The sequence below is a fragment of the Athene cunicularia genome (assembly GCF_003259725.1).
Source record: "Athene cunicularia isolate RWA chromosome 3 unlocalized genomic scaffold, athCun1 chr3_part1, whole genome shotgun sequence".
NCBI lineage: Eukaryota > Metazoa > Chordata > Aves > Strigiformes > Strigidae > Athene > Athene cunicularia.
The window spans coordinates 110,861,784-110,889,072 of NW_020799097.1; the positions used below are offsets into that span (position 1 = coordinate 110,861,784).

The 27,289-nt window shown below is 43.8% G+C and overlaps 1 protein-coding gene across 2 annotated transcripts; it reads left to right on the plus strand.

Annotated features, from left to right (window-relative positions):
• Window positions 1–162: 162 nt before the first annotated feature.
• On the plus strand, window positions 163–17,455 carry SNX5 (sorting nexin 5). Of its 2 annotated transcripts, XM_026846069.1 has the most exons (14): window positions 167–329; window positions 1,921–2,020; window positions 9,248–9,352; window positions 9,832–9,942; window positions 10,513–10,634; window positions 10,961–11,084; window positions 11,715–11,810; window positions 12,672–12,777; window positions 12,857–12,932; window positions 13,791–13,830; window positions 13,920–14,006; window positions 14,902–15,061; window positions 15,793–15,878; window positions 16,892–17,455. In XM_026846069.1, exons 3-14 carry the CDS (start codon window positions 9,248–9,250, stop codon window positions 16,937–16,939), a joined length of 1,161 nt encoding a protein of 386 aa, XP_026701870.1. In that variant the 5' UTR covers window positions 167–329; window positions 1,921–2,020; the 3' UTR covers window positions 16,940–17,455. The 2 variants fall into 2 exon arrangements, with proteins under 2 accessions (XP_026701869.1, XP_026701870.1); XM_026846068.1 differs by lacking the exon at window positions 1,921–2,020 and having other exon boundaries at window positions 163–329.
• Window positions 17,456–27,289: the final 9,834 nt, after the last annotated feature.

The following is a 27,289-nucleotide window of genomic DNA, read 5'->3' on the forward strand; positions in this document are numbered from 1 at the left end:
CTTTTTTTTTTTTTTTTTTTGAGTCGCCTTTTAAAATCTCTGAAGATAATAACCCAAATCTTTAAAAGCAGGGAATAAAACCAAAACCACCCTATTATGCCGCCATCTTGGATGAAGGCAAGCGGCACCCTGCCCTCACCCAAGATGGCCGCCGCCCCTGTCGGGACCGGGGGCTGCCGGGACATCGGGGGTGTGTCGCTGGCGGCGTGAGGCGGCCGCGGCTCCGCCCCGGGCTATATGAGGCGGCGGCGGCGGCAGCAGGGAGGGTGGTAAGCGGCTGGTTGTGTCTGGGTGACATGGCTTTGCTCCGGGAGGACGCGCAGAACAAGGTGAGGGCGGCGGCCCGGTTCCGTCTGAGGCGGTTTGTGCGGCTGCGGCTGCGCTCGGCCCTATGCTGGCCCCGCGAGGTGTGAGGGGGCTCCCAGCCTTCTCCTGGCAGTATCGGAGCAGTGACTGGTTTTTATTTTTGCTCGTTTTGGGGTTTGTTTTTTAAATATTAGTTTTCTTAGTCTTAGTGCTCCTTGCTCCCCGTACCCAAGGCCCTCTGAGGGTAGGTGGTTAGCGTGAGTGCGAGGTGCTGCCCCTGAAGGAAGAGGCGCCCCGAGATAGGTGGAGGGTTGTGGAAAAAGAAGAAAAACCAGAGTGGGAAAGAGGAGAAGGGAAGGGCTCTGTAGCTGCCGTAAGGCAGTGCCGGCTGTGAGCAGAGCACCCAGTTTGTGGCGGGAGGGTGACGAGCGGGGCCTTGGAGCTGGGCCTGCCGCTGGGATGGAGGAGTGGGACCAGCTCGTCAGGACCCGTGGCTGGGCATTAGCAATGAAGTGCTGTAGGCACTTCTGCTAGAGGCGTTTAAACTTGATCTTCAATGAGTCGGCTGCCTTGTGTATCTGTAACCAGCCTTCCTGGTTGTATTAATTAGATGGTCACCTGTCACTTCAGCCATGATGCATCTGCTTTAGTTGTCGCATCAGTAGCTGACTTGGTTTTCCTTTCTCTGTAGTGGTGTTGAAGTTTTAAGTACCAAGGAGCCTTATGTTTTGTCTCTGAGGGAGCATGAGGTGTTACCCAATGTTGAGACTCAATCTCTCGGAGGAAATGAAAATTAAATGATAAAATAGGAACTTTGTCATTTAATGTGTATGTATGTAGACAGTGCTTGGAATTATTTCTCATACTGGATGAGCTGCTAGCTTAGCCTGCCTGGTTTAATAACTACCCCCAACACACCTTGAGTAAAAAGTGAGATACCTCTGTAACAGCCTATGCAGAGAGTGATGTCCATACTGTTACATCTGAATGTAGTTTTGCATTGTGACTATACTTAACTTGCTTGTAGGAAGATGTGTTTTAAGCTGTTAAGGTGGCTTGTGTCTTTCAGTATGTGTTTTCTCTAGCTTTTTGGAAGATGTATATTAGCTGACTTGAGGGCTAGAAATACGCATGCCATTAACTTTTTTAGATAACTTCCTTTCATCTTTTCTTGCATATGAATTTTTTTAAAACACCCTTGATCCTGTGGAACAGGCAAAAGTTTGTTGAACAAGTGTCTTTTAGTTACTTGCTTTGAGCTGTGACCTAGCCAGTGTCTTAACCTTTTTCTGCTGCATGTGAAACTATTAAAGTATCTGCTGTTTGAGAATACTGAGTGCAAGTCTTTATAGGCTTGCAGGACCTGCAGGTGATAGGTAAAATATCAACTGTCTTGCAGCAATTGGTAACTTCGAGTGTTTATGTGCCCTTTCTAACTTAACAGATGGGAATATTGGGGGGGGGGAGGGGAATATGTTCTGATGATGAGGGCTGGAGTAGCTGTAAACTCAATGGCCAAAGATTAACTAGCTTGTTTCAGGTAGTAGGACTGTCTTGGGATTCCAGCAGCAGGGGGAAGATAGAAATACTCCTATCTTGTCTGTTTCTGTTTAGGTGAGGAAACAGCAACATGGAACTGGTGTGTGGCCAGTAGATAAAACCTAGGACTGTAAAGGAATCTTCATTAGGTATTAACCTTGAATAGGAATCATTGGTAAGTATAAACTAAAAACTGACCCTGAGATAGTGAAGCAGGAGAGGATCAGGGTATGTAGGAAAAGGAAGGGAGGGTAGGATGAGGGTGATTGGAAGTGCAGTGGGAAATATTGTGTAATGTATCATGGGAAGGAAAAGGCCCTTCAGAAAGTGAAGTGAGTAGTGGGAGCGCCAAGCTAAGCTTGTGAAAATACTCTGGTATTTCTTGATGTCAATGACTTGATAGTATTGTAAAGGCTCCAGTCTGCAGTTAAACTGTTCTACAGCAAAATACTGAGAGTGACTATTGTAGCCACACTTTCAGAATGATACATCATAGCCTAGGATTTGCTGTTATCACTCCCAACAGTGGTTATCAGAGCTGGACAACTTCTGCTATGTATTCTGGAAAGAATGAGGGTGCATTAGATCTTGCTTATGATTAGCAAGAAAACTGCTTCTGTGTGCTACTGGGCCCAGAGCAGCTAGGGAGATGAACTGCTAGCAGGGTGAAGGCTACTGCATAAGGATAATGCATTGTCAAGGACATAAAGCCTCCATGAAGATGGCCCAGCAGTTTGGGCTGATGACTTGGTTTCAAATCCATGGGAGGTGAAGAGGGCATGGTGAGGCTGTATTGCTGAGACTCCTGACCACCAGCTCCAGCCTTGCTGCAGGAGATCAGCAGGACATTCTTGTATATGCTGACTATGAGTTCAAGGCTTGCTTTTGTTGCACAATTTCCATTTTAGCTGGGCATGCTTCATGTTACAGATGGCATATGGGCTAAAAGTGCTTAGCCATAGGCTGTGCTCTGCAGGCAGACTGCTGCATCAGGGTGGATTTGGCCTGCACTGCCAAAGCTATTGCTTGACCTTTTGAGCTGGGAGCGACTTTCGGTCGGAATATGGGATCCTTGAAGGTTGATAGTGTCCTTCCCTCTATAAGAAGGTGTGTGACCGCTTGGTTTCTGCAGAGAGGGATGCAGAGATCCCTCTGACAGGAGAGCTAAGTGATCAGGCCAGCTTATTGCACAGCCAGTGGCAACAGGTGCTCTGGCTATAGAGGCTGCCTTCTGCATACTTGGCAAGCACTGCACTTGGTGAGAAATACCATTTCAGTGCAACTAAATTGAGCTGTTATTCCCTCTGTCTTTTAAGCAAAATAATTAAACCATTGCATCACTGGAGTTCTACAGTCTGAAGTCACAAATTTGGGAAGGCATTTTCTGTAGCATAAGTAGCAACATGAAAACTAGTTCAATTTTCCTGTTTATATGTAACTCAGACTACTTCAGGACTGTTTCAGCTGAATGTCAGAGCTAATAGCAAGTCTGTCATAAAGGCTGCAAAATCAAGGCTTCACATCTACTGCATTGGATATTTACTGCTGTAGGCATGCAGTCTACTTTCAGACATTTTAAATATCTTAATTAAAGGGGAACTTAAGCTACTTGTGCTGAATATGATTGAAATGTAGTTCCAGCAACTAACACCACTAATATCTGCTGTAAATCTGCTGGTTAACCCCTGGGTGTCAGAACAAGGCCCTCTGGAATTGATCACTCTGTATAAACTGCCAGAAAACATGATCTCTAAGTGCTCTCCAGAGAGCACTAAAACTGGTTTAATTAGCAAGACTACTCTGTAAAAAGTAATGGGTTCTGGGTAGTGGCAGATGTAATTACTATGGAAGTCTTGTTTGTGGTTCTTGCTTGAATGACAGCAGGGAGGTGATCAGTAAGAGAAGAGGTATTTTTATAAGGAAGCTGACAATAAGCGGAAAGTTCTGACATGTAAACCCTTGTGGAAGGGCTCCTTGCTCCTTCTGGGAGCCCAGCTATGTGGAAAACCCCTGGATTGATCTGACTTTGAGAACAAATGCGGATTCTTTCGCTAGCAATCGGATGTTGTACACAGTTGCTTGCACTGGCAGATTCTTTTGTTAGAATGCAGAAGTAACATCGAGTCATCTAGAACTAATGCTAAAACTGCAAAGGGTGTAACTTTAAAAGCAGCAGTGAAGGCCACTCAACAGAACTAAGCAGCTTCAGTGGCTGAGGGCATTTCCTTACACTGGTTGCCTGCAAGCGTGAAGATGTTTTGCACTGGGTGAGGCCTGATCAGAAACTTATGTCTGTCAAGCTGAAGCCTGGGTAACTAGTGGTCATCACTGGATTGTACTTAAATGATTCAACTTCAGGTTTTTTAACATCTCTAAGCAATAGAAAAAAGCAAGTGCTGTCAAACTCTACCTGGATTGGTTGCAGTAATGCTCTCTGCTGTCTCTTCTCTTGGTCTTCCAGATTAATTGATTATCATAGCATTCTAATTGATGCCATAATATCTATTTTTAGTCTTCTGGTCCCAATGCCTAGAAACAATCAATAATGACTGTGTGTTATTGTGGAGGGCTCTGCTTGATGTCTTGTTCTAATTTCCAGGTCAGAGTTGTGGTGGATGGTATCTTTACTGAACAGGGAGAAGTTTTTCTTGAATCTTCAAGCCCTGGGGATCCCAATACAAGGAAGGCATCAAAGAAGCTGTAACAGTTGCTGTAGTCATTGCAAACCAGAAGCATCTAAGCTGTTTCTGAGAAAGGGAAATGAGAGGTGAAAGTGGGCCACTGCTGGGTTTGGATGGATGTTTCAGTTTGCAGCCCAACCCAGCTGTTTCCCACTGTGCTGCTCCAGGAGTCACCATCCTCTGTACTTGAGTCATGTGCTGCTGCTGAGCTTGGATTATATCCCCTTGAGGCTGTGGGGTGACAGACTGGTTTCTGGTAACTGGGATGGGGAAACTTCAGTTCTCTTGCCCTCTGCCTGGAGTGCAGGGAAGAAGCAATGATGTCCTAGCAGAGAAATGCCTCCAGATATGAAGGAGCTGCCAGACATGGCAGGCTAGAGAGCTAAGATGGAGTGGTTTCCTGGGAAGGCCTTGGGTTGGGCGACTGCTGTGATAAAGGAACAAGCCTGGGGCCTGGAGATGAAAGTTTAATTCCTTTGCTCTGCACAGCCTTCATGTGACCATAAGCAAATTGGTCCTCATTCCTGCCTGTAGGATGGGTGTAGGAGGGTTGGTGGAATGGAAAGTCCTGAATGTTCAGCTGCTAATACTGCAGGAGCAGGTGCTTGTGTTGATCAAGGGTTGGTGTGGAACATATCCTTTAGGTGCTTACTGGGTTAATGCTTTATAGAGCTGTGGTAACAGGACGGGGGCTTTCTGCTTCCAGTTCAGTAGAGAAATGCTGCTCCAGCACTTTCTGTAGGGGGGGGGGGAAAAAAACACTCAGTCCTTCTGAAGTCAGACAGTGTGTATGCTCTCTTTGTAGTCTGAGCCTTGCTGCCATGATTGTGTAATCTTAAAGGTCTCTGGCATGGATTTAGGAGACCACAGTGACCTTCACAGGATTAGAGCAGACCGGTGTTTTTGTAAGCCTCTGTTTCATATGGCTTCAGGTCCTTCACTGAAGACCAGACTCTGGAAGGGTAGAGGTGATAATCCTGTGCTGTCTTCAAACAGTGATATACTTGATGTTTGAGCCTGCGGTGGCCTTTAAGTATAGGCTGAATCGTGTACATTTACAGCAGATGTTTAGGGTAGGAGAGGTACAAGACTTTAGCAAGGGGCTTCATGTAGCCCTGAGGGGCAGAATCCCACCAGTGTATATAAGGGGTGTTCTTGACTCTTGTCCTGTTTCTGGGCTGATCTCACACTTTGGGCCTCATGTATAGTACATACTGCTCTGGAGTGCACAGCTGAGCACTGCTACTGATTCCCAGTTGCTTCTGCTTACAGAAGGCCCTGCTGGGGAAATAAGCTGTCCTGCAGTAGCATTCCTGGAGATTGCTGAAGCTGTAGGTTACGTGTGCTTGCCCCATTCCGTCTGCAATTTATGGTGCTAGTGCAGGGGAGAAATGCCTGTGAGTGAACTGCTTTAATCTGTCATAGCAATACCATCTTGTGTCTATACCTGTCCATCTCTTGTGCAGACAACTACTATACATGGAGGGGTGTGCAGACAGCATCTAATCATGGGTTACTTTCTCCACCAGCATAATAAGAAAGTTCACGAATTCAGGACTGTCTGATTTGTGTAATCCTTTCCTTAGTTTAGCTGAGAGGAAGCGGTTTCCTTTGGCTTATCATACTTTCCAGACTCAGCAGTTCATATTGTTAGCACTGCTGATCCTGTTTGGACAGCAAAGATAAGTAAGCAGGATGCAAAACACTGGGGTCTGTATCTCACTGCTTTGCCTGCTAGTGTTATCTGGCTGGAAAACACTGACCAACTTGCCTTTCATTCAGCTGGCAACAGACAGTGAGCTGTGTTCCTGGTGAAACTAGTTTCTGAATGGTGGCCTTCTAACTATCCTTCCTCCAGTGCTTGAATGGGGCAGCTTCTGCCCAAACCAGTGTCAGTGACCTCTGAGCCATGCACCTGTGTGCTGTGTGGTCTGTGCCTTCCTAGCAACTACCAGAATTGCATGCCTGTAGGGGAATACAATAATCTGTCCCATGGGGTGACTGGAGATAGATGACTGTGCTGTTGGAGTCCCACCACGTCCATTTGGATGTGAGCAGTGCTGGGACAGCTAGGAACTGTGTTCTAGGGCATGCCCTATAAGCTCAACGTACTTGCTGGTTGCCAAGGCAGTACTCAGCATGGTATAAAAGCCTTCTGTCCTACAGAAGTCAGAATAGGAGGCTCATTCTGCTGCATATGAGGTCTTTCCATAGTCATAAGGCTTAAAAAGCTGTATCTCTTACCTGTCTCCTCTTAGCTCTAGCTAACAGCCAGTATGCAGCAGATAGAAGTCTTTTTAGCATGGCTGGAAGGAGGATGGTATAGTGACTGGGGTGTCCCTCACTTACACATGAGACCGATCATAGATGACAGCAGTAACCATCAGTGGTAGCAGGAGTCTAGGTAGGGGCAGGCCACATAGAGGCAAATGCATCCTAGCCTGACAGCTGGGTCCTCTGCAGGCAGCCGGAGAGAGACTTGTCTACCAAATCTGGACTGCAGCACACAGATGGCCAGACTAGGCAGAGGGAGTTTCCAAAGCTTTGGGAAGCCAAGCTTCACCTTATAAAGGGCAACCTCTCAACAGTTCTTAGGCAGCTTTATGGAAGCTTAAGGCAGCATTCAAGCAATCTGTGATATGACAAGAGTGCTCAGATGTCTGGCACTGTTTGCTCGTGGGCTTTGGTGCTGAAAGATGTGCTTAGGAGGTGGTGAGGGTGAGCTCCTGGGCTGGTGGGGTCTGTGCACTAATATGCTGCAAGGCAGTGAAATAGTATCAGTCATGGCCCAGTTCTCTAGCTTGCTTTCCTGGGAAGGTATTCACAATTATCTCTAAAGGATAACCTTGGGATTCAGCCTAGCTCTGACAATCACTCTTCAGCAAACTTCCTGTGTTGTGACCTTGATATCTGGCAGTTTCTCCCTTTTGCAGAAAACAAAAATGATTTGTTAGGCTGCAGCACTGAAGGGAGGGCCTCTTAGAAGATGGGTTTTGTAGCACAGGAACCACTATAATGTGATAGGCTAAGGTTCCTGTGTGCTTCTGGAATATAGAACCTGGTGATCACTAGTGTCTAATAGCTTTTGAAAGTCTATTCCTTGGTGTATAAATACATGGTTCTACTAGATGTAAAAACTGGATGTGTGCATTTATCTTGGTAATCTCTGCTGAGTATGCCTAAACTTTCTTGCTTGCTTCTGAGGTCATGTAGGGAATTGAAGCCATTTGTCTTTAATGGCTGGGTATGAGCAGTGAGGTATGACTTGATAAAGGGAGTTTATATTGTAAACCAGAGGGAGAAATGGGTTGGTGGCTATGCTGAATCTTATTGCTTATGAGTGCAGCCTGGCTGCCTCCCTGGCTTCCCAGAATAGGGTGGCATGCTGAGCATCAAGGCCTTGTCTGCTCTGAGTCAGAAAGCTCTGTCCTTGTAAGACATTTCAGTAGGACTATGACTTGAGGATATTAGTGGTATGTAACCTAGAGCATCTTCAGCAGAAGGCTATTCCACTGCGATAGAGAAGTTTAAGGACAGTTGAAATTATATTCTTGGTGCAAGATGTTGGAATGAAGAAATAATCCCCAAAGGAAGATGCGGGTTCTGTTTAAGGCCTGTCTGAAGCACTGGGAAGGCAAGTAGGGCCTTTATTGAACCTGATAGCTCTGAAGTGCCTCACATAGCATGCTCAGAAACTCCTTCCCAGGTGCTCTGAGTGGAGACAAATAGCATGAAAATGTTGCCAGACACAAAGCTTTGTCTAGAAAAGATAAGACAAAACCTGAATTTAGGATAGGAAGAGACTTGCAGTTACCAGCAATAGATAGGTTTTTTTTGTAAAGCAAAGTTCAGATTCCTTTTGAGGCTAGATCTTGTACAAGCTTAATTGGGCTCTCTTTCACAGCGAATGTATGTTCTAGCAGCAATGCATAACATGATGCTGGGTATCCTGAAAATAAGATGAAACGCATCCAGTGATAGTGCCACAGTTCCAGAAACAGGACCAAAACCCAAGAACAAGCATCTGGCTCTTAGACATTATGGCAGCCTAAAGAGGTTTTGTGCCCCAGTTCTCCCCAAGATCAGAGAGAATGTAGCCTCTGCAGCTTTCAGAACAGCTGCTGGAACATGTGTGGCAGTTCTGGGAGATCAGAATGGCAGTGGTGGCCAGTCTGGCCTGGTGAGGGAGCATGAGGCTCTTGCCTACGGCTTGCTATTTGTAATAGATAAAAACACTTAATTCTTCTTGCCTTAAAGCAGCTCTCTGATCTGGGGGTGATGAAACAAATCACAAGACTAGGGTTTTAAGAGCTGTTCTGCCGTGTATTGTGGAGGCACAGGATAATGAAGAGAGCTATTATTAGGGTTGTTGCCATCTTCTGAATGGCATAATAGGCTTTGGCTTGGTGTGCTCCAAGTAAATAAGCTGGAGAAGCACTGGAAGGAGGATGCTCCTTTTGTGAAGACTTCCCAAATACCTCTAATGTGAACTCTTAAACTGGTTCTTCAGATGTCAAACTAACAAGCCTTTTTCCTTTCCTGTGTTTGGAAGGGAAGGTTTGTCACAGTGATGGGCAGGTAGTGTCAAGGCTGTCATGGTTGTCCATGTGTGCTGTACCTGGAGGCAGTGATTTACTGCAGTGTGCTTGACAGCTGATGACCAGTTTGGCTTCACTAAACTTGATGTTTGACCAAGGCTTATACTATGAATTCTGTTGCAGATGAGGTCTGTATCTGTAGATCTGAATGTTGATCCTTCTCTCCAAATTGATATACCTGATGCCCTAAGTGAAAAGGACAGAGTGAAGTTCACTGTGCATACTAAGGTAAGATCATGGGGTAGAAAGAAGTCTTCATAAATGTTATGTAAGTAGCCTGTGTATTTGCAATACAAAGATGGACTTGGCAATTGAGGAAACAACTAGATAGAGGTTTTCCATTTAAAGATGGCCTGAGGGTGTATATATATGCAGAAACTTCAGAACACCCTCTAAATAGAGACAAGGTAGCTGATACACTAGATTGGCTTTGCTAAGGAATGCTTGACACCAGAAGGCTAGGGGGGTAGGGATGGGGAAACAAGACACTGCCAAACTTCACCAAAAAAAATAAACTGCATGAATGCTGTTCCACAACAGTGCCTTTTTTTTAAATAGTAGTAAGACTCTCATTTGAGTGCCAGCTCATCTAAAAGGGAGTAGGCGAGGCTCTTACTAGGCAAAATAGCTTCCTTTGGAAATGGACAGAACTATTTCTAAAAGCACTAATTTACAAAACAGTAGGGCTTCTATATCTTCTCTTCCAGACTACACTGCCAGCTTTTCAAAGCCCTGAGTTTTCAGTTACAAGGCAGCATGAAGACTTTGTGTGGCTGCATGATACACTCACTGAAACTGAAGAGTATGCAGGACTCATTGTAAGTACTTCCTAAAAAAAGTATTTCTAAACAAAAGACTGTGGTGATTTAAAGTGCATACTAGTAAGGCTATAAAGTCTGCTTTACTAGTGTTTCATGGCTTGGGTATTCCTTGTGCTTACTTTTGCCTTAATTCCTAAATAACTTGAGTAGTATGGCTCTATGTTAACTTTTCATATAGCTTGGAGCAGCAAAAAAGCTCGATGCTCTGAGAATCCCTGACTCTGTGGTAGTATTATCTGCCTGAAGATGACACAGTGAAATATTCTATTAAATATAGTCTCTCTCCTATTGTAATTCTTTAGGAAGCCATGTGGCTCACAGAAGATGGCTGGCTATGGGGTGGGTTACAGAGGCTGTTTCTTTTGGTTTGTTTCCCCACTGGGGCAGGGGTAACACACTTGCCCTCCCAGCTCTGGGAACCTACACATCAACATGCCTCTAGAGTTCCTGGGTGCACAGCCTTGCTGGCTTGCCATGACCAGGCAAAAGGGCCTCCTTCCAGAGAAGGCTGGTAATTTTGGAAAACTTTATTTGCTAGCATCTATCACTAACCCATTCCTTGTCTAGATACCTCCAGCACCTTCAAAGCCTGACTTTGATGGTCCCAGAGAGAAGATGCAGAAGCTAGGGGAAGGAGAAGTGTCTATGACAAAGGAAGAGTTTGCCAAAATGAAGCAAGAGCTAGAAGCGTAAGTAGAATGAGTCTGCTGCCAAAAGCTGCACTTAGAGAAGCCTCCTGGAAAAGCAGCTTATTTGGTGATAACTGATCGAGTGTGACTGTTTTGTGAAGGGTGTGTGTTGCTGCATAATCTTTAAAATCCTGAAGCTGAAGAGTTGCCAAGTTTCTCTCAAACTGGAGAACTTCCTAGCTAAAGAGATTGACAATGGCTCCTCTATCATAGCTAGCTATTTCAGAAGCATGCTGTTAGATATTTTCAATAGATAAACTTAAAGCAATTCTTTGTATATTGAATATGACAGTATAAGAGGATTTCAGTCTGTTCTTTCCTTCCAGTGAATACCTTGCTGTCTTCAAGAAGACTGTGTCATCACATGAAATCTTCCTTCAGCGGATTTCTTCTCATCCTGTGCTCAGCAAAGATCGCAATTTTCATGTTTTCCTGGAGTATGATCAGGACGTAAGACACTTTTTCTTCTTTCTGAGTGAGGCAAGATGTTAGGAGTGCTGTCACTTTTTCTGGGTGCAGTCAAAATGTTATGTAAATCTATGTGCAGCATCAGCAAGCGGGTATTGACAATAGTTCTGTGAGATGATTAAAGTATGAAAGCCTGACTTTTAGACCTTTTTCTGCTGTAAATATCATAGTGTTTCTTAAACCTAGTCAAGTTGGTTAGGAAGCTAAGTTTGTCTTAATATCTTAAGAAGTAGTATGGTTCAGGTGTACCTGTGCTGTATGTTGCATAGTCCTAAAATAGAAGAATGGAAGTGTATTAAAGTTAGTGCTGTATCTGTTTTGTCACGCCTAATTATGAGTGGTAGATGCTGATCCTGAGATATGTAAGGAGAAACTGAGCTGTTTTCAAGAATGGGAAAATCTGTGGCACAGAATAGTTGAACAACTTGTAGTCAAGCCATTTGTTACATGAGCCATACTTATACAGCTTATACAGGTATTATGGAGAGCTGGGAATCAGCCTGCTCTGTCATACGCTAGATATAAATAATGCTACTACACTACAAGTCTCAAAATAGTCATGTTTTCCCCCCTTGGGATAACTTTAAAGCTGTCTTGGCCTCTCTGTTGCAGTTGAGTGTTCGGAGGAAAAATACAAAAGAGATGTTTGGTGGCTTTTTAAAAAGTGTGGTAAAGAGTGCTGATGAAGTCCTCTTCTCTGGAGTCAAGGTAAGGTAGTGGGTTTACTTACCTACCTTAATCTTGATTTCTTTTTTTATTGCTTTCTGCTTCAGGGAAGTTAGTTATGTGCGTGAGACTCAGTTAGTAATGCTAACCTTCCTTGTTACTGCTGACCCAAGTTGGATGGAGTAGTCTATATTAATTTTGACTTCTGTAGAAATAAGAGATTGAAGCTATAGGCTGTTAAAAATTTAAGTGTATATTAAAGTTTCTGGTGGATGCGGAAGAGCTGCCTTAACACCTTATATTGGTGGCGAGGGAGGAATTACACCCTCAGCAAATGTGCTTGTGGCTTTTGTCTACTTCAGAGCTCTGAACAGACATGAGTTATGGGTTTCTGCTTGCATAGATAAGATCAAAGACTCATGTAACTGGTCCAGCTTCAGCTTTTCTGTCAAGTTGCTGTGGTAGCTCTTTCTAATAGACTTGCTGTCCTAAACACAATGTCATGAAACATTATAGTACATAGTGTTTGGTGTGGATTTGAAGCAAGCTTATAAACTGCTTACTGTTTAGCAGCTATGTTGCAGCAGGCCTGGGAAATAAAATTCCAACAGTGGTAGCCCCGAGGGCTGTCTGATACCAATTTACTGGTTACTTCAGGCAACCTGCAGGGTTGAATAGTTGTGTCAAGTCCATCTTGACTTAATCGTGAAAAAGAAACTTGTCAGATGGCTTGCTTTGTCAAAATCTTGGCTCAAGATCTTGTCTTGAACTCTGTTCATCAATAAAGATTGATGGGCTTAATGTTTAGGCGGCTATGGTCATTTCTTTGGCTCTTCCCAAAAAAGGGAAGAGCTTGTATTCTGCAGTAGTGTAACTGACTTAACAGGTCATACTTTCTTTCAGGAGGTAGAAGATTTTTTTGAGCAAGAGAAGACTTTTCTTGTGAACTACTACAACAGAATCAAGGATGCATGTGCAAAAGCAGATAAGATGACAAGATCTCATAAAAGTGAGTATTTTCAAAGTCCTTTCTAAAGACCTTACAGTCTTGCTGACTTCAGCCTGAAAACCTTGTCTTGTTCTTGCAGATGTTGCAGATGACTATATTTATACTTCAGCTTGCTTGAACAGTCTGGCATTAGAAGAACCTACAGTTATCAAAAAGTAAGCAATTCTAACTCTTCATAAACATACCCTGAGTCTGGGAATATCAAATTCCTTCTCTAAAATCCAGGGGATTGAGTCATAGCTGGTTTAAGTTTCTTGAATTGTAGGCAAGTGGCATTGAAGCAAGAAATCCTCTGATGTTCCTGTTTCAGCAGACCTGAAACTATCAATTGCATCTGACTCTTAACTAGATGATATTTCGCTAGTTTAGCACTAGAGCTGAACTGTGCTGATTATCAAAGCTCCTTCTAAACAGAAGTCTCCTTGAATTTTTTTTCAGGTCACAAACTACTAGAGAATATGGGAGAAAGAGATGATGCATTTGTGTCCTAACATGCTGTTAAATACAGCCACATCTTACACTAGGCGTGTAGTAGCTTCTGGACCTCTAAAATTCCAGAATACTAGTGTTTCTTTTAAGATATGGAAACTTAGTCACCTCTTCTGAATTGAATTCTTCCACATCTCAACTTTGCTATCAGTTTAACAAAACCTTGTTAAAACAGAGTATATAGCTGAATAAGCAAGGCAATTCATTCCTCTTGAAGAGTAGCAGCAGGGGAATTCTCCACAAGACCTTTACCTTTATGCTCTAGAGATCAGTGTTGTTACTTTAAATGGTGTCTAGCTGCTCAACTGTACTAGTCTTATTAGGCTGGAATCCAGCACCTCTTGCATTAAACCTTTTGTCCAGGTGTCTGCCTAGACCTGAGTTCTTTTCAAGCCCTTGTCTTGGTCTGGCAGGAATAAACTCCAGCCTTCAGCTTCTTGGTTTCCTACCAATTGATCCCAGCATTTATCAGACTAAGAAATATCTAAAACTTATTTATGCATTTTTTTTCCCCTCCCCCCCAGGTACTTGTTGAAAGTTGCTGAGCTTTTTGAGAAACTCAGGGTAAGAGAAGCTTTGGGGGGAAAAAAGAATCTCTCAATCTGGATGTTGCTGCTTCCTGTTACATACCAGCTATCTGATCTTTTCTGCAGAAGGTAGAGAGTAGAGTTTCATCTGATGAAGACTTAAAGCTCTCTGAACTGTTGAGATACTACATGCTCAATATAGAAGCTGCTAAGGTGAGAACAGTTTTCTTTTTGAAGCTTAGTTTTATTATGGGCATCATGACTCACTCATGGTATTCTTTGTGCTTTAAGAAGACAGGAAGATGGACCTTTGTTTTGCTTGAAAAACCTGGTACTCATAAACCACAGCGGAATATAGAAACTAAATATTGGTTAGCTGCAGTCCAGCCCTCTTACAGATTTTTGACCAGGTTTTTTTTGATATGTGGAGAGGAACTCTATAAATTTCTGTCAGAGCAAACTGCATTTGAGTCTGCAGCAGCATTCTAACCCTGCCTGAGTACTCATGGCTTGTCAGTAAAACCAGTGATTACTAATTAAAAATCCTGAAGTAAATCCCAATGACTAAAGTACTTTATCATGAATATATGTTAACATGTGAAGGCTATTGGAGTCTGGATGTTCAGGAGGGGTTTGATAGATGATGTCACTGCAAAAGCCTTGCCAGCAATTCTTTTCTAATCAGTATTTGAGTTGGCAAGGGGGTGACTGTGCTGTGTTTAGGTTAGTACAGTGCTTCAATCAAACAGATCTCCAACAAAATAGATAGTATATGCCTTACTAGAAGTAGACAGAGGGAATTCAGGAAGTGCTATTCCTCCTTATTGGAGAGGCCCACTCCACAGAAGGATAAAGTTACTTTAAGGGAAGAAGTGGTGCCTTGAGTAGCTCTTGGACTAAGGCACAAGTGACTGTCTTAAACTTGATGCTGCACAGGTGAAAGATTCCTGTTGCTATGCAAAGAGCATAGCAGGTTCTAATAGCATGTTGGAAGAAGCAGAATCTGGTGCTGTCAGAAGTGAAACCTCCTGCTGCTAAGGTAGCTTTACCCTCAGTTTGGGAAGTAGTCCTCTTAAGGATCTGATGCCCTATTGCTGTCTGCTTTCAGGATCTTCTGTACAGACGTACAAGGGCTCTTGTTGACTATGAAAACTCTAACAAAGCTTTAGATAAAGCCAGACTGAAGAGCAAGGACGTCAGGCTGGCTGAGGCACATCAACAAGATTGTTGTCAGAAGTTTGAGAAGATTTCAGAATCTGCAAAACAAGGTAAAACAGGCTTTGCTGTATTTATGCTGAAGGGAGATCTTAATTCAGTCCAGGTCTCCATCTGATCTTCAACTATTAAAGGCTTCTGAACACTGAAACATGTAGTTTGGACATCCCAAGGCCACCGCAGATGCCTGTAAAATGAATGCAGCTAAATATTTTTAAGAATGATTGTCTGAATGAGAAGCCTGAGTAGTTACTTTCAGGTGGATGCTGAGGACAAGAGTTCAGTCTGGAAAGCAAATACTAGGGCTTACAGCTGAGGTTGGTCATTGCTCTGCTTATCTCAATTAGAACTGCACAAACAGGCTTTTGCTCTGTCCCAGTACAGCTGAGTGACTCATACAGAGTTTCAAGCACTGGTTCTTAGTAGATTGCTTTGGAAAATGTAAAACAGAGGAAACGTGCTTTTATGGTACACATGCTACTCCTTTAATGTTCTTGGTTTTTAAATGTTCTGTATTCTTGCAGAGCTTGTGTCGCTTCTGTTTTATTCCAGTTGTCTTCCTACAAAATATTTGTCTTTCACATCCTAGCAAGGAAACAGTTTGTCTGTGTCATGTGACAAATGCATCTCTGGCTAGAAACAGCAGGACTAAATCTTGAACCTTTTTGTGGTCAAATACTGTAACTAGAGCTGTACAACAGAATTCATGAAACATAAGGGGCATTACTAAAACTTCAGTCACATTTTGTATGTCAGTTTTATCTTTGTTCTTTCTTCCCTGTAGAACTGATGAGCTTCAAACAGAAGAGAATAGCAGCATTCCGCAAAAACCTAATTGAAATGGCAGAACTGGAAATAAAACATGCAAAGGTGTGTTCTTTTAGGAATTTAATGGGCATAGCTTGAGAGAAGTGAGTACTGTGTTAACTTGGAGGATTTTCTGGGTTCCCTTTAAAACTAGGAAGTGTAAAATAGAACAGCTAGTCTCTTCAGCTGAGTTCTGAAATGGGGAAGGAAAGGGGGGAAAAAAATTTGTAGGTGTAGTGCATACAAAGAAGAAATGCTAGTAGTCTTACCTGTCCCACACAGAAAGTCTGTTCTCAGCTTGTTGCTCCTAGGACACCAACCTATTGCACTGCAAGAAAAAGTCTTAATTTTGCAGGTAATAAACAGCAGCTCACTTACCTTCCCATCAGGCAGCTAATCTGTGGGTTTGACCCTTGCTGCATCTAGAGGCAGCTGCTGCTTCAAGTGTTCCTGTGTGCTGTGAGAGAACATCCTGCAGCTTGTGGTCTCACTTGCCTTGTCAGTAAAGGAGGAAGCTGGCTTTATAGCAATCTCTGCCAAGCTTTACTGAGCAGGCTTACAGTAGGCTGTGGAGACCACACCATTTACTGCCAGCTTAACCCAGGAAAGAGTATGCAGGTTACAGGGTCTGTTAATTTAATGTGAGAACAAAGCAGGAATCCAGCTTGGGGAGAGGTAACTGCATCCTCAGCTTCTTTTGAAGGAGAGTCTAATTTCCTATTCCCTGAGAGTCCTGGACTTCATTACAGGTAGCTACTTCAGTGCTGAGCTTGACATGAGAGGCTTGACAATGCTGCTCAGTTTGACCCACTTATAAAACTTATCTACTCTTGCCCCTCTTTCCCACAAACAGAGCTATGGTTGTGGGCCTGCAGGAAGAGGCAGACTGCAGACTGTATGATCTGGTATTGATGCTTTACTGCTGAATGCTTGTCTCTGCAGTATAAGCTCTTTAGCGTTGTCACAGGCTACAAAATCCTGGGATGGACCTACTATTTTAGAAGTTACCTCATTATGGAAGGCAGGATTTAAATTATCAGTCATACTCATCTGAAACTAATTCTCTTCCTTTCCAGAACAATGTCTCTCTCCTGCAAAGCTGTATTGACTTGTTCAAGAACTAAGGCGCCTTATTCTGAAAATGTGAAAAAAGCATCAATTGCACTCAATGGCCAGGGGCAACTTATTGGCTTGACTTCATTAGCTTAAAATAAATATTGTCACTGAGATTGTTTAACTAATACTTAAATATGTTGATAGTGATACATTGACTTTCTTGGTATAAATGAGAGCCAAATTGTGTATGAATTGTCTGGATGTAGCTAACATCCTGTTGGCTGATAACTCAAAATGAGTCAAATGGAAGAAATCAGTTTGCTGCTGACTGACTTCATCTAGCAGAATATCTTTTCTGAGAAGAATTCCTTTTTTGTGGGATCACAAAGTAATCTGTATCTTCATAGCCTTGATATATTTAAAGCTTGCAAGTGGGAGTGACTTATATAAATGTAGTAATTTTATAAAGTAAATATCTTAACATTCCACTTCTCAGACAGATTTCTACTACAATATATTTTGAATTTCTATAACTACATTCGGTATTTGTACACTTGGGCAATACAGCAAATAAAGATGTCTGATACAACAAGCTGTTGTTGTATGGCAAGACTTTGTGTGGGATGTCAAATTGAAGTTTCAGGCACAGAACTATCACAAATTACACATTACCTGGATCTCTTAATTCAGAGCACTAGAGATAAGTATTTGACTTGGTAGGATTGTTCTTGGAATGAGTATTGACATGAAATGTGGGGATTTTGGGTCATGTTGTTTGAACAGCTCTCAAACTTCCTATATGCTGCACACAGAGGAAACCAAGCCTTTCAAAATCATTGATATGTATAGATGGCTTGGACTCCTTCAGACTGCTTTACAGTGCATCATATTTTGTCAATCTTCACACCTCTTGCTAGCAAGAAGAGGCTGTTTAAAACTTCAGGGCTTCTGGAAGCATAGTCCTAGTCAGTCTTCTGTAAGATAAACCTCTTTAAACTTAGTAAACCAGCCTATAAACTCCAGTGGTCATCTTTCTACAGGTTGGCTCCATACCCTTCTAAAGGCAGCTTTCTCAGTAAGATGAGTATCTGAGCCTTTCTTAATTTCTTGTGACTAAACTTCTAATCATGCTCAAAGTAGGCTATGTGGCTATGCTCTGGGCAGATGGCCTGAAGCAGCTTCAACCAGTGAAGCTCTGAGAATGGGCAGCTCAGCAACAGTATTTAAGGATTGTTCGATAGTTTACTTTTCTGCGACCTACTGCTTTTTCTCTTTGGTACCCTGTGAAGACTGAGCAGCTCTTATAGACCATACCATCCTGCAGCAGTCTAGCTGAAAAATGTCTGAATTCTGTCTCCTTTTACCTTTGTTTGACTGGAACAGTTTCAATTTGTTGTTGATTAAGACTTCTGGAGTTCATGCTCAGCTTCTGCCCAAATAGCTCAGTTCTAGCAGCAGCTACATAAGTATAGTGCTTGTGAATATGTAGTCCCTATGTAGAAGAGAGCTGATAGGTGGCAGTGATGCTACCTATGGCAGATGTCTATAAGCTCCTAGCCATTTGTCCTAGTGCAACTAGTGGTCCTGAGCTGGACAACTCATGCAGGCAAAGCTTTGGGTTTGCCTAAAAAGGCACATTGTGCTTCTTGCCCTTGTTGCTGGTTGCTTCATCCTAGGCTCTGCTGGCATGCCGGCTGTGCCAGGATGAGCTACTAGTGTGCTGAGACACTCAGAAGCTGTGGTTGCTTCATGCTCTTTTGCACCTATTGCCTGGGGCATAGGAGAAATAGCATCTTGCTTATGCTGTTCTGCACTAAAAAATATTAGTGTTATGCTGTGTCTTTCTGAATCTAGCTCCAGTAGCTGAGTGGTCTTTGAATCAAAGTCGGTAGCAAGGAACAGCTTACTGAGCTGCCTTTAGGCTGAGTCTGAAGAAGTTGAGCTATGTCTGTGTTTATCCTAAACTGCTTCAACTTGCTTCAAAGGCCTTTGTTTCCCCCAGAGAAAGGCTGCAGCTACTATTAACATGACAAACAACACTTTATGTCCCTACTCCAGAAGTAGACTATTGTGAGCTGCTTGCACTGTTTGAAGTTGTTGTAACTGTTTGAAGCTAAGCAAGACACTTTTTTTTTTTTTTTTTTTTTTTTAAGAAAGGGTATTCTATTAGAGCCTTTTCAGGAGATGTTTGCTCTAGTGTGGTTTGCACTACAAACTCTTGACATAGTTTGACTTGGATTAAAGTATTAATCTGATCAGATTAAAAGTATGTAAAAGACTTTAAATGGATGTAATTATGGCTTTATACTGATGTTGTAGTTACTGTAGTTAATTTGCAATAACTGCAAGAAACAGTAGCTGTAAAGCAGTCTCTCAGTAACAGTGTTGCTCTGAAGGAAGCTGTTTTGTGTCAGCTATGCCGGTAGGGTGCATTGCAGTCGGCTTCAATGTCTGAACCGTGTTGACTTGGAAAATACTGGTTAAAGCAGAGATCACGTTTCTGGAGGCCAGTGGGTGGCAGGCTGGGACAGCTGCTGGTAACAAATTGCACGATGTTTACCCTCAGACTTGGTCCTAATGAAGTACTGGAAAGGCATACCCCAGTTTCTTATCTGGAAGTTGGACATATGTTGATACAGAAGAGAAATTAGCTGCATATGTAGAAGGTCTGCTCATAAGGAAGTATGTATATCTTTAATGTAATATGGCTGGACCTGAGTTTCCTTATAGCAAGGCCTTGAATAAAGCCTTAGCAGAACATAGATCAGCACAGGCAAGTCAGTGTGATAAGGCAGGTTATCATCAGTATGAAAGTAAGTTTTTAGAAATATTGCTGAGAGATAATTTAAAAGGGTGGTTGGGAGGAATGAGAACAGGGTTTCATAGATGTCCCAAGCCAGGATTGACTCTAGTATACCCTTACTGGTCACACCTGTGAAGTAGTTTACTTTTACAATGTTGCTCTGGTTTATGGGTCGCAGATTTGCTTTTGAGAACAGGCACAAGCCTCACTGCTGTGATGGTACCTGATGTGAAGACTCCCACACTATAGATGTCAGTTCTTTTCTATCCATTTGAATGAGGTCAGAGGGAAAACTAATGTCTGGTCAAGTTTAAGCTGTTAGATATCCAGCTCTAGTGTTGATGAAAACAAATGCTGGTATTATGTGGAGGCCACTGGCCTGCAGCACAAGTGTTTAGGTTAGTTCTAGGCAATCCTTCCAGCCATGTTCCCTCTAAGTTTAGATAGTTGGTCTTTGTAATCCAGCTTGCCTTGTCTGAAATGGACTGGGAGTTCTCCCAGTAACAGTTCAGCAGGTATAGATCTCCAGTCTGGAGTCAAAGGCGTATTTTCTTACCTCAACTGGTAGCAGAGGTGCATCCCCTTGTACCCTGGTGCTGTGCTCGTGGCCTGTGTTATAGGAGATAGCATAGAGAAACTGTCCTCCAAAGGCAAATGTTCCTACTGGTGTGCAGCTGCTGGTCTGTGTAGGGTGTTATAGGATACAGTGCTCCCTTCTCCACATGGTAAGTTTGGAGTCTAGCTTTTTTATTTCTTCCTTCGTGGGGAGATGTTTTTTGTCCTCCAAACAGAAGCATGGATCCTGAGGAATCAAGCTGTGTGCTCCGTGTAAGAGTAAGGAGGTGATTCATGTCCTTGGACAGCGGTAGCACTTAGCACAGTGAGCAGAGAAGCAGTGATGGCTGTTGAAGTCCCTGGGTGCTGCAGGTGTCTGATCAGGGAAAATCCTGAAACCACAATCCCAGAAGAGAGGGAGCCCTCATTTATGTACTGAGCATGACATTGCATGATATGGAATATTTCTTTGGCCAATTCGGGTCTGTTGCTCTAGCTGTGCTCCCTCCCAGCTTCTCGTGCACCTGCACACTACCAGGACACAGGAAGCTGAGAAGTCCTGATGGTTTTAGTTGTTGCTAAGAAATCAAGTATATTATCAACATTCTTCTCATACCAAATCCCACATTGACTCCAAAACACAGCACTATGCTAGCTACTAAGAAGAAAAAAAATCAGTTCTCTTCTAGCCAAAACCAGGATACTGGATATTTGAAAACTGCAGATGGGAACTAACCAGCTCCTATAAGAGAGGCTCATAAATGTGTCCTGGTGCACCAGGTGGTACAATAAAATGGTTTTGTAGCCTTAAAGGAATGACTAAAGAGTTGAATGTACTTCAATAAGGAGCTGGTTTGCCCTGGTTTATGCAAGTACTTACGGTTCTAGGAAGATATATCACTGATGCTAAGGCTGGTAAACCAAGCAGAGAATGATTCCTGTGCCTTTGGGATACAGAAAGCCTGGAAATGCTGCGAGCATGGACTCTTTAAGCTAGTTGTTGCTGGGTCTGGGTTTACCACAGTGTTTCTGCAGCTATGGCTGGCTTTACAAGTCTGGGAAACTCTGCTAAACACCCTGGCCTGACTGGGGACAGAAATTCAGCTGCACTCTGACTTATCCTGAGATGATCACTGGTGTTTAATTAAGAGATTCTTCATGACTATGTGTTTGGGTTTTTTTAACATATTCCCAGTTTATTCAGGTCTTCTCTATTCCATTCTGTTTCTTCTTGACAGCATACTCTGTAGGGGAGCTCTGATCTGAGACCCTGACCTCTAGCAGTTTTGTAGCCTTGTACTACACTTCTGATAGCAGCAAATGTGGATTTCTCAAAGCATGAAGCTGGGAAGGTTTTCTCGGCAGGTATTAATTATTCCTGGCACTTGCAGTCTCAAAAGATTGGGAGGAGCTGCTTGTTTATGCTGTGAAGCAAAGAGCTCTGCTGAGTTCCCATTCTTGGATGTAGCTCTCAATACTTTGCTGCTATCCCAGCACTTGCTGCTATGTCTGAGCGCGCAGTTATGAGTTATTTCAACTTGTGATCTTAATCACCTGCGTCATCACTTGGTGACAGTGGAATATCTGAAACTGATTTGAAATCTGTCTGTTTGCAGCTCACTGGTCACCAGTGAATGAATGCAGGCACTGGTGATCCATTCTAATCCCTCAGATTGTTGCCTGGCTCCATCTTTGGGCCTGCAGCTCTGTTTTCTGGAAATTGTGGTTCTTCTGTTATCAAAATGCTGTCCAGCGGCTGAGCTCTGGTGTGGGCTTAGCCTTGCTTTTTGTTTACTTTTTATATTACAAAGCTGGTGAGAGGACCTAGCTGAGATCAGAGTCCAGCTCAGCTGGGTTTTTGTGCTAAAAATAATCCCTGCTAGGACTGCTTTGTAACTCGGAACAGACAAGCAAGAACGATGCCTATTTTATGGGGGAGGGAATTCAGGTAGAGTGTGGAAAAGGTGATTTGCCTGTTGTTCCACGGGGAGTTTTTGTCAGAGGCAGAAACTTAACTTGGATCTGAAACTTTACTCCAGGGTTCCTGCTGTATCTCTATCCACTGCTGTTGGAAATAGTCAAATAAGTGCTTGTGATTTTAGTTTGGCTGTCCCTTGGCTGAGGTTTACTGCTCTTCTGTGGAGACATGGTAACTTCTAGTGTGACTGATCTGCCTCCACTCCAGTGCAGTGAAATGTGTCTGTTTGAATGACTTTTAGTGCTCTCTTTGTGGGTCTGTTTTACTTGGCAGTGGAATTGCAAGGTCACTTTCTGCAAGAGAGAGTGGTGGAGCCCTAGGCAGGTGGAAATGCATTGTGAGTGCTTCTCTGATGACGCTTTAGCCTCTTGTCAGTGCTCAGAGGCAGAATGTAGTGGCCGGATTGCGTGCACTTACTGCTTACAGCACCTTAGGTTAGGCTGGAGAACTGTTCTTCCATCAGTTAAGGGATTCTCATTCCCTTTCTGTTTCTTTTGTTTAGTGTTGCTTTGCTGTTACTTAAAAAATTTCCTAAGCCTGTTCTGTGTGGGAAAATGCCTCTGAGAGTCTGATTCACTAAAGTAAGGGTAAAAAAGAAGTTTAAGGTTCCTGTTTAATGCTAGCCTACTACCTGCTTTGAAAACAACGTACAGCTTTATCATGTCTGGTTTAGTTTGGATCATTTGTTCTGCTCCCTCTTGGGGGGGATTTTATTTATTTTTTTTTTAAAAAAGGAAAAGCCTGGCTCTGAAAACCAGTACAGGTTTAGACTGCATCTGTGGCCCAGCCCAAAAATATACTTCAGGCTTGTTATAATTTAGTTAGGGGCTTCCAGCTCTTTTGTGTTCCTCCTTGAAGGCCTTGCTAAACAAAACCACTTTAGGCATAAGAGGTTAATGAGCAGGTTAGCAGAGATGTTCTAGTAAAGTTAACTTGTCTAGTTAAATTTGAGACAGCAACGGATACAGTTTCATCACAAGCTTGCTGCCACTGAAAGGGGATGGCCTCACTTCCCCTCCTGTTTTGTTCCTGTTGCATCCCTTGGGCTGGTCCTGATGTTCACGTGGCCTCATGCCAAGCTGATGTAACTCACTAAAATGGCATGAGATTGGCCAAAATGGAGAGGCTTTCTGCCAAGTCAGTGCACTGAATCTGTGTTCCTGGAGCCGAGAAGCACGCAGGCCTGTGCAAGGGTGACTCAGAGGGGCTGAAGAGGGGAGACCTTGCTGGGGACGCTTAGCTCAGCTGTGTTTTGAAACTGTTGGACCAGCACTGGTGCAGTAAGTGCACTCTCTTTCAGGAGAGAGTGGTTGTTGTTACTTCTAAGCCTGCAGTGGGAAAACCTGGGCCATCTAAATCCAGGGCTGTCTGCACGATGGGGGCCATCTTTGAACTGATAACTGTTAACTTGTTAGAAAAACCTTGTCCTTTGGAAGGTGCACAAACAGCTCTTGCTGGGAGGTGGTGGTGGCTAGTGACTTACTCAGATTTCCATTGCTAGTGCTTGAGAAACTAATAACCCCTTGTGTGGGCAGTGCAGCACTGGACATTTACCCCTGCTCAGCAGAGTGGAAAACACACCCTGAGCTAACAGGCAGTGCCACTTTAAAATTTTTCATTCTGCTGTGGAGATTATTGGCACAGCCTCCTTCAGTAAATGCAAGGTTGTTGCCATGGAGGACAGGAAATCCCTTGTCTGCACAGAGAAGGAAAACATTGGAAACTGTCCTACTGTAAAGCACAGCTGCATCTGTGCTGGGAGAGGGGTGCTTGCTTCTGCAGGGTGTTTTCCAAAGGTCTTGGTTTTTGTCTGCAAATCTTTGCACATATTTGCTCTGTTTCTTAGTGGGCTGCTTGTGCGTTTGAAGAAGAGTTGGACAAAGGAAGTGGGAGCAGCTGGTTAGGACTAGTTTTAAGTGCCCTGATTAATGTGAGAAGCAGGAGGGATTTTCGCTTGGGAGTAAGATATTTAGCAAATTTACAGTATCTGCCTCTCCTTTTAACTCTGCAGCTACTCTTACTCCTGTTTCTCTCTACTGTTTGCTGAGGAAGGTCTTTGCCTTTCCTTCCCTTGGACCTCTTGGGGCAGGAGGCGACTCTTCTGTGGTGGGTCTCTGTTCTCCACCTGGCAATCTGTATCCTGGCTGCTATTACTGGAGGTGGGAACACCAGCTTGGGCTGTCTGTGAAGCTCTAGTAGCTGGCCACCTCTTTCTGCAAATACCTAGATGTTTTTAGACCTGGCCTATCCTTATGAGATGGGGAAGATGTTTGGTTTGGGAAAGATCTGTCAGGACATATTGGTGCTATCTTCCCACTGCCAGCTCTGTGAGAGGATGCAGCTCCTTCAGGAGCTGAGACCAGACAAGTCAGCGGTGGGTTAATCAGCTTAGTCAAGCCATCACTGTTAACATCGAGTTGTATGAAGGTTGAGCTGCTGGTTGCTGCTAGGCATGAATACCTAACCTATCACCAGCACTTTTCCTTCTTCCCTATGGTCACTTCAGAGGTCAGATGAGCAGATTACCACTGATGTACAACGGTGGTTACTGATCACCTGTGGACCACTGGATCAGGACTTCATTTCCTTCAGAGACAGGTTTGTCAGTTGTCTAGTTCAGGTCTGGTTCTGTCCCACTGCTGTCCTGTCTGTCCACACTATTGTAGTCCTGAGTTGTGTTAGGTGCTGAACAGAAACAGAGAAAACCATGTCTGGAGAACTCAGTGAGATTTAACCTCTGCTTGCCGATATTTTTCTGGGCCAAGTTTTTGTGCTGATGCTCATGAAGCTAAACTTTCTGTTTCAAGGCTCCAGAGCACACTCCTGCATGTAGACCATGGTGTTATGGGAGGTGTCCTGGCTGGAGAGGAAAGGGAGCTGTGCTCTTCAACTTCTCATTGTACACCAGCCGTTGTTGCTTTTGACATGGTGTGGTACTTCCTTTATGTTTAACTGAACTGTGTTGTTCCTAATGCTGCACACTGTTAAATCAGCAGTGAGGCCTTTGGGAATACCTCTTGGGAATTGCTCATAGGGATGATGTGGGTGAATTTGAGGCATCTTTGGCACCCAGTGTGATGGGGAACAGCATCAAAATCCAAGGGGTTAAACTCCTGGATCTGCCTTGAAGCTACTCCAGGATTTCCCTGGCAGCTGTTCCCGGATTTGCCACAGCCCAGCTTTTATGCAGTGCAGAATGATGCAATCCTAGTTCAGTTCAAACAGCCCTCTTGTACTGTTTCTTCTCACATTGGGAGAGTGTCTTCTGATGTAACCTGACATCACTGTGGTGACTTGCATGAACACAAGGCTGATTTACACTGATAGGGCTCTCTGGCTGTGTTTGCCTAGCCCTCCATATGGTGGGTTATGACGTCTGTCTGGAGTCAGCATGCAGCGACCTGATTCACATCTTCCTTTTATGACTGACCACAGAGTGCCACCTCCTCCTTTCTATACCAGCCCTCCCTAGGTATATTTGCACAAGTAAAATGTGCTGCTTTATTTTCCCATTGATAACTGACAGTCTGTGTTTTAGATGTCTTCACCTTGGCATGATGTGGTTCCTCTGCCCTGATGTGAGACTGGAATTTTTAGGCTTTGCATCTGTCTATTGCAGAAAGACTGCTTCAACCCTGGGGCTGGTGTTTTGAGTATGGGCTGGCACCATTTGGCCCATTGATGTAGGGCCTGGCTGGGTTTCTTTAAGGCTACCTGGTCCTCACAGTGTTTCTCGTCCTATGGCCTGTAAAACATGCAAGGTGACATGGAAACCACTCACTGATGTCAACATGACAATGTGAAAAAGAAAAGCCCTGCCTGTCCATTATGTGTGTGCAAAGAGAAAAACAAAAGGGTGGAATTAAAGGCAATAAATGAAAACAGAGATGGTCTTGCTGATCTTCAATTCAGTTGTCAGTGACAACCATTCTGGCAACTGTGTGCAGCATGGAGTCTGTCTTTTATTTTCTAGAGGGACCTGGCCATCCTTTTGTTAAAAAAGAGGCTAAGGAACATGGCTCAGGGGAGAGCAAATGAATCATTTCTCACATCAGACTGCAGGACAGTGTCTCCTTCCTCTGTGGCAAGAACTGGCAAAAAGGACAACCAGAGCTTGGCCTTTTGCACAGGGAAGGAGGGAGGCAATGCCAATAAAGCCAGTGCTCAAAAAAAAGCACTGATGGGTGTGTGTCTGCTCATCTTTTGCATTATGGATGCACCCACTTACAAGCCCTCCTTTGTCAGACCCTTCAAGGGGCTGTGGAGAGGGTGACTTAGAAAATCCTTTGGACTACATTAAACCAAGTGCAAAATGTAACGTGGCACCTGGATGCTGCGCCTGGCTCAGCCTTGGGTAGAGGGAAAATGCAACATTTATTTGTTGTCCTTGGAACTGTGCATGTAATGTTTGTCTGCTTGAGTGAAATTGCAAGCTGGAGGATGTGCGCTGAAGGAAGAAAGATGATGCTTGGCTGAAAAACTTTCCTCAGGCAGTGTTATTTAGTCTACAGAAACTGGTTAATCATAGAAGCAGTGATGCGCGAGTATGCAAGTCTTCACTGCCAAAGCTTCCTCAATGCACACAACAACCAGAGGAAGGCACAATGCAAACAGGGAGTCCTCTGTGGAAGACAAATATCCCTGTGTCTTAGTGGAGAAATCTTTGTAAATAAACCACCTGGCTCTGGTTAGAGAGGAGCTAAAAAAGGAGGAAGGACACTCAAGAGGACGGATGCCCTGACTGATAGCTAGTGAGAGATAAGATTGCTTTGGTGAAAGACAGACATGGTGACAGCTTCTGCCCTTCTTTCCTCTGACGGCTTCACCCATGGTAGGAAGGATGTAGGAATCATGTTATCACATGTTAGCATCATGCTGTTGGATATTCCTGCTTGGTGTATGGTAACCTGCCATACGGTGGGTTGTGCAGATAAGAAGGGGCCTGCAGCATGGCTAGGGCGTGGGCAAAGCAAACAGCCCATGTGCTCCCTGCTTCTGGAGCAATAGGTCTGGGGTCTTCTGGCAGCTCCCCCGTGGGGAAACTTTTGGAGACACTGCAGGAGGTATGAAAAGGGACCAAAC

Bases quoted from the DNA above. Each gene is read 5' to 3' on its own strand.
- SNX5 (XM_026846068.1), top strand. From the start codon at position 297: ATGGCTTTGCTCCGGGAGGACGCGCAGAACAAG. The intron at 11,811-12,671 runs GTAAGGTAGTGG...ACTTTCTTTCAG, and splicing joins TCCTCTTCTCTGGAGTCAAG to GAGGTAGAAGATTTTTTTGA. The intron at 15,879-16,891 runs GTGTGTTCTTTT...CTTCCTTTCCAG, and splicing joins TGGAAATAAAACATGCAAAG to AACAATGTCTCTCTCCTGCA.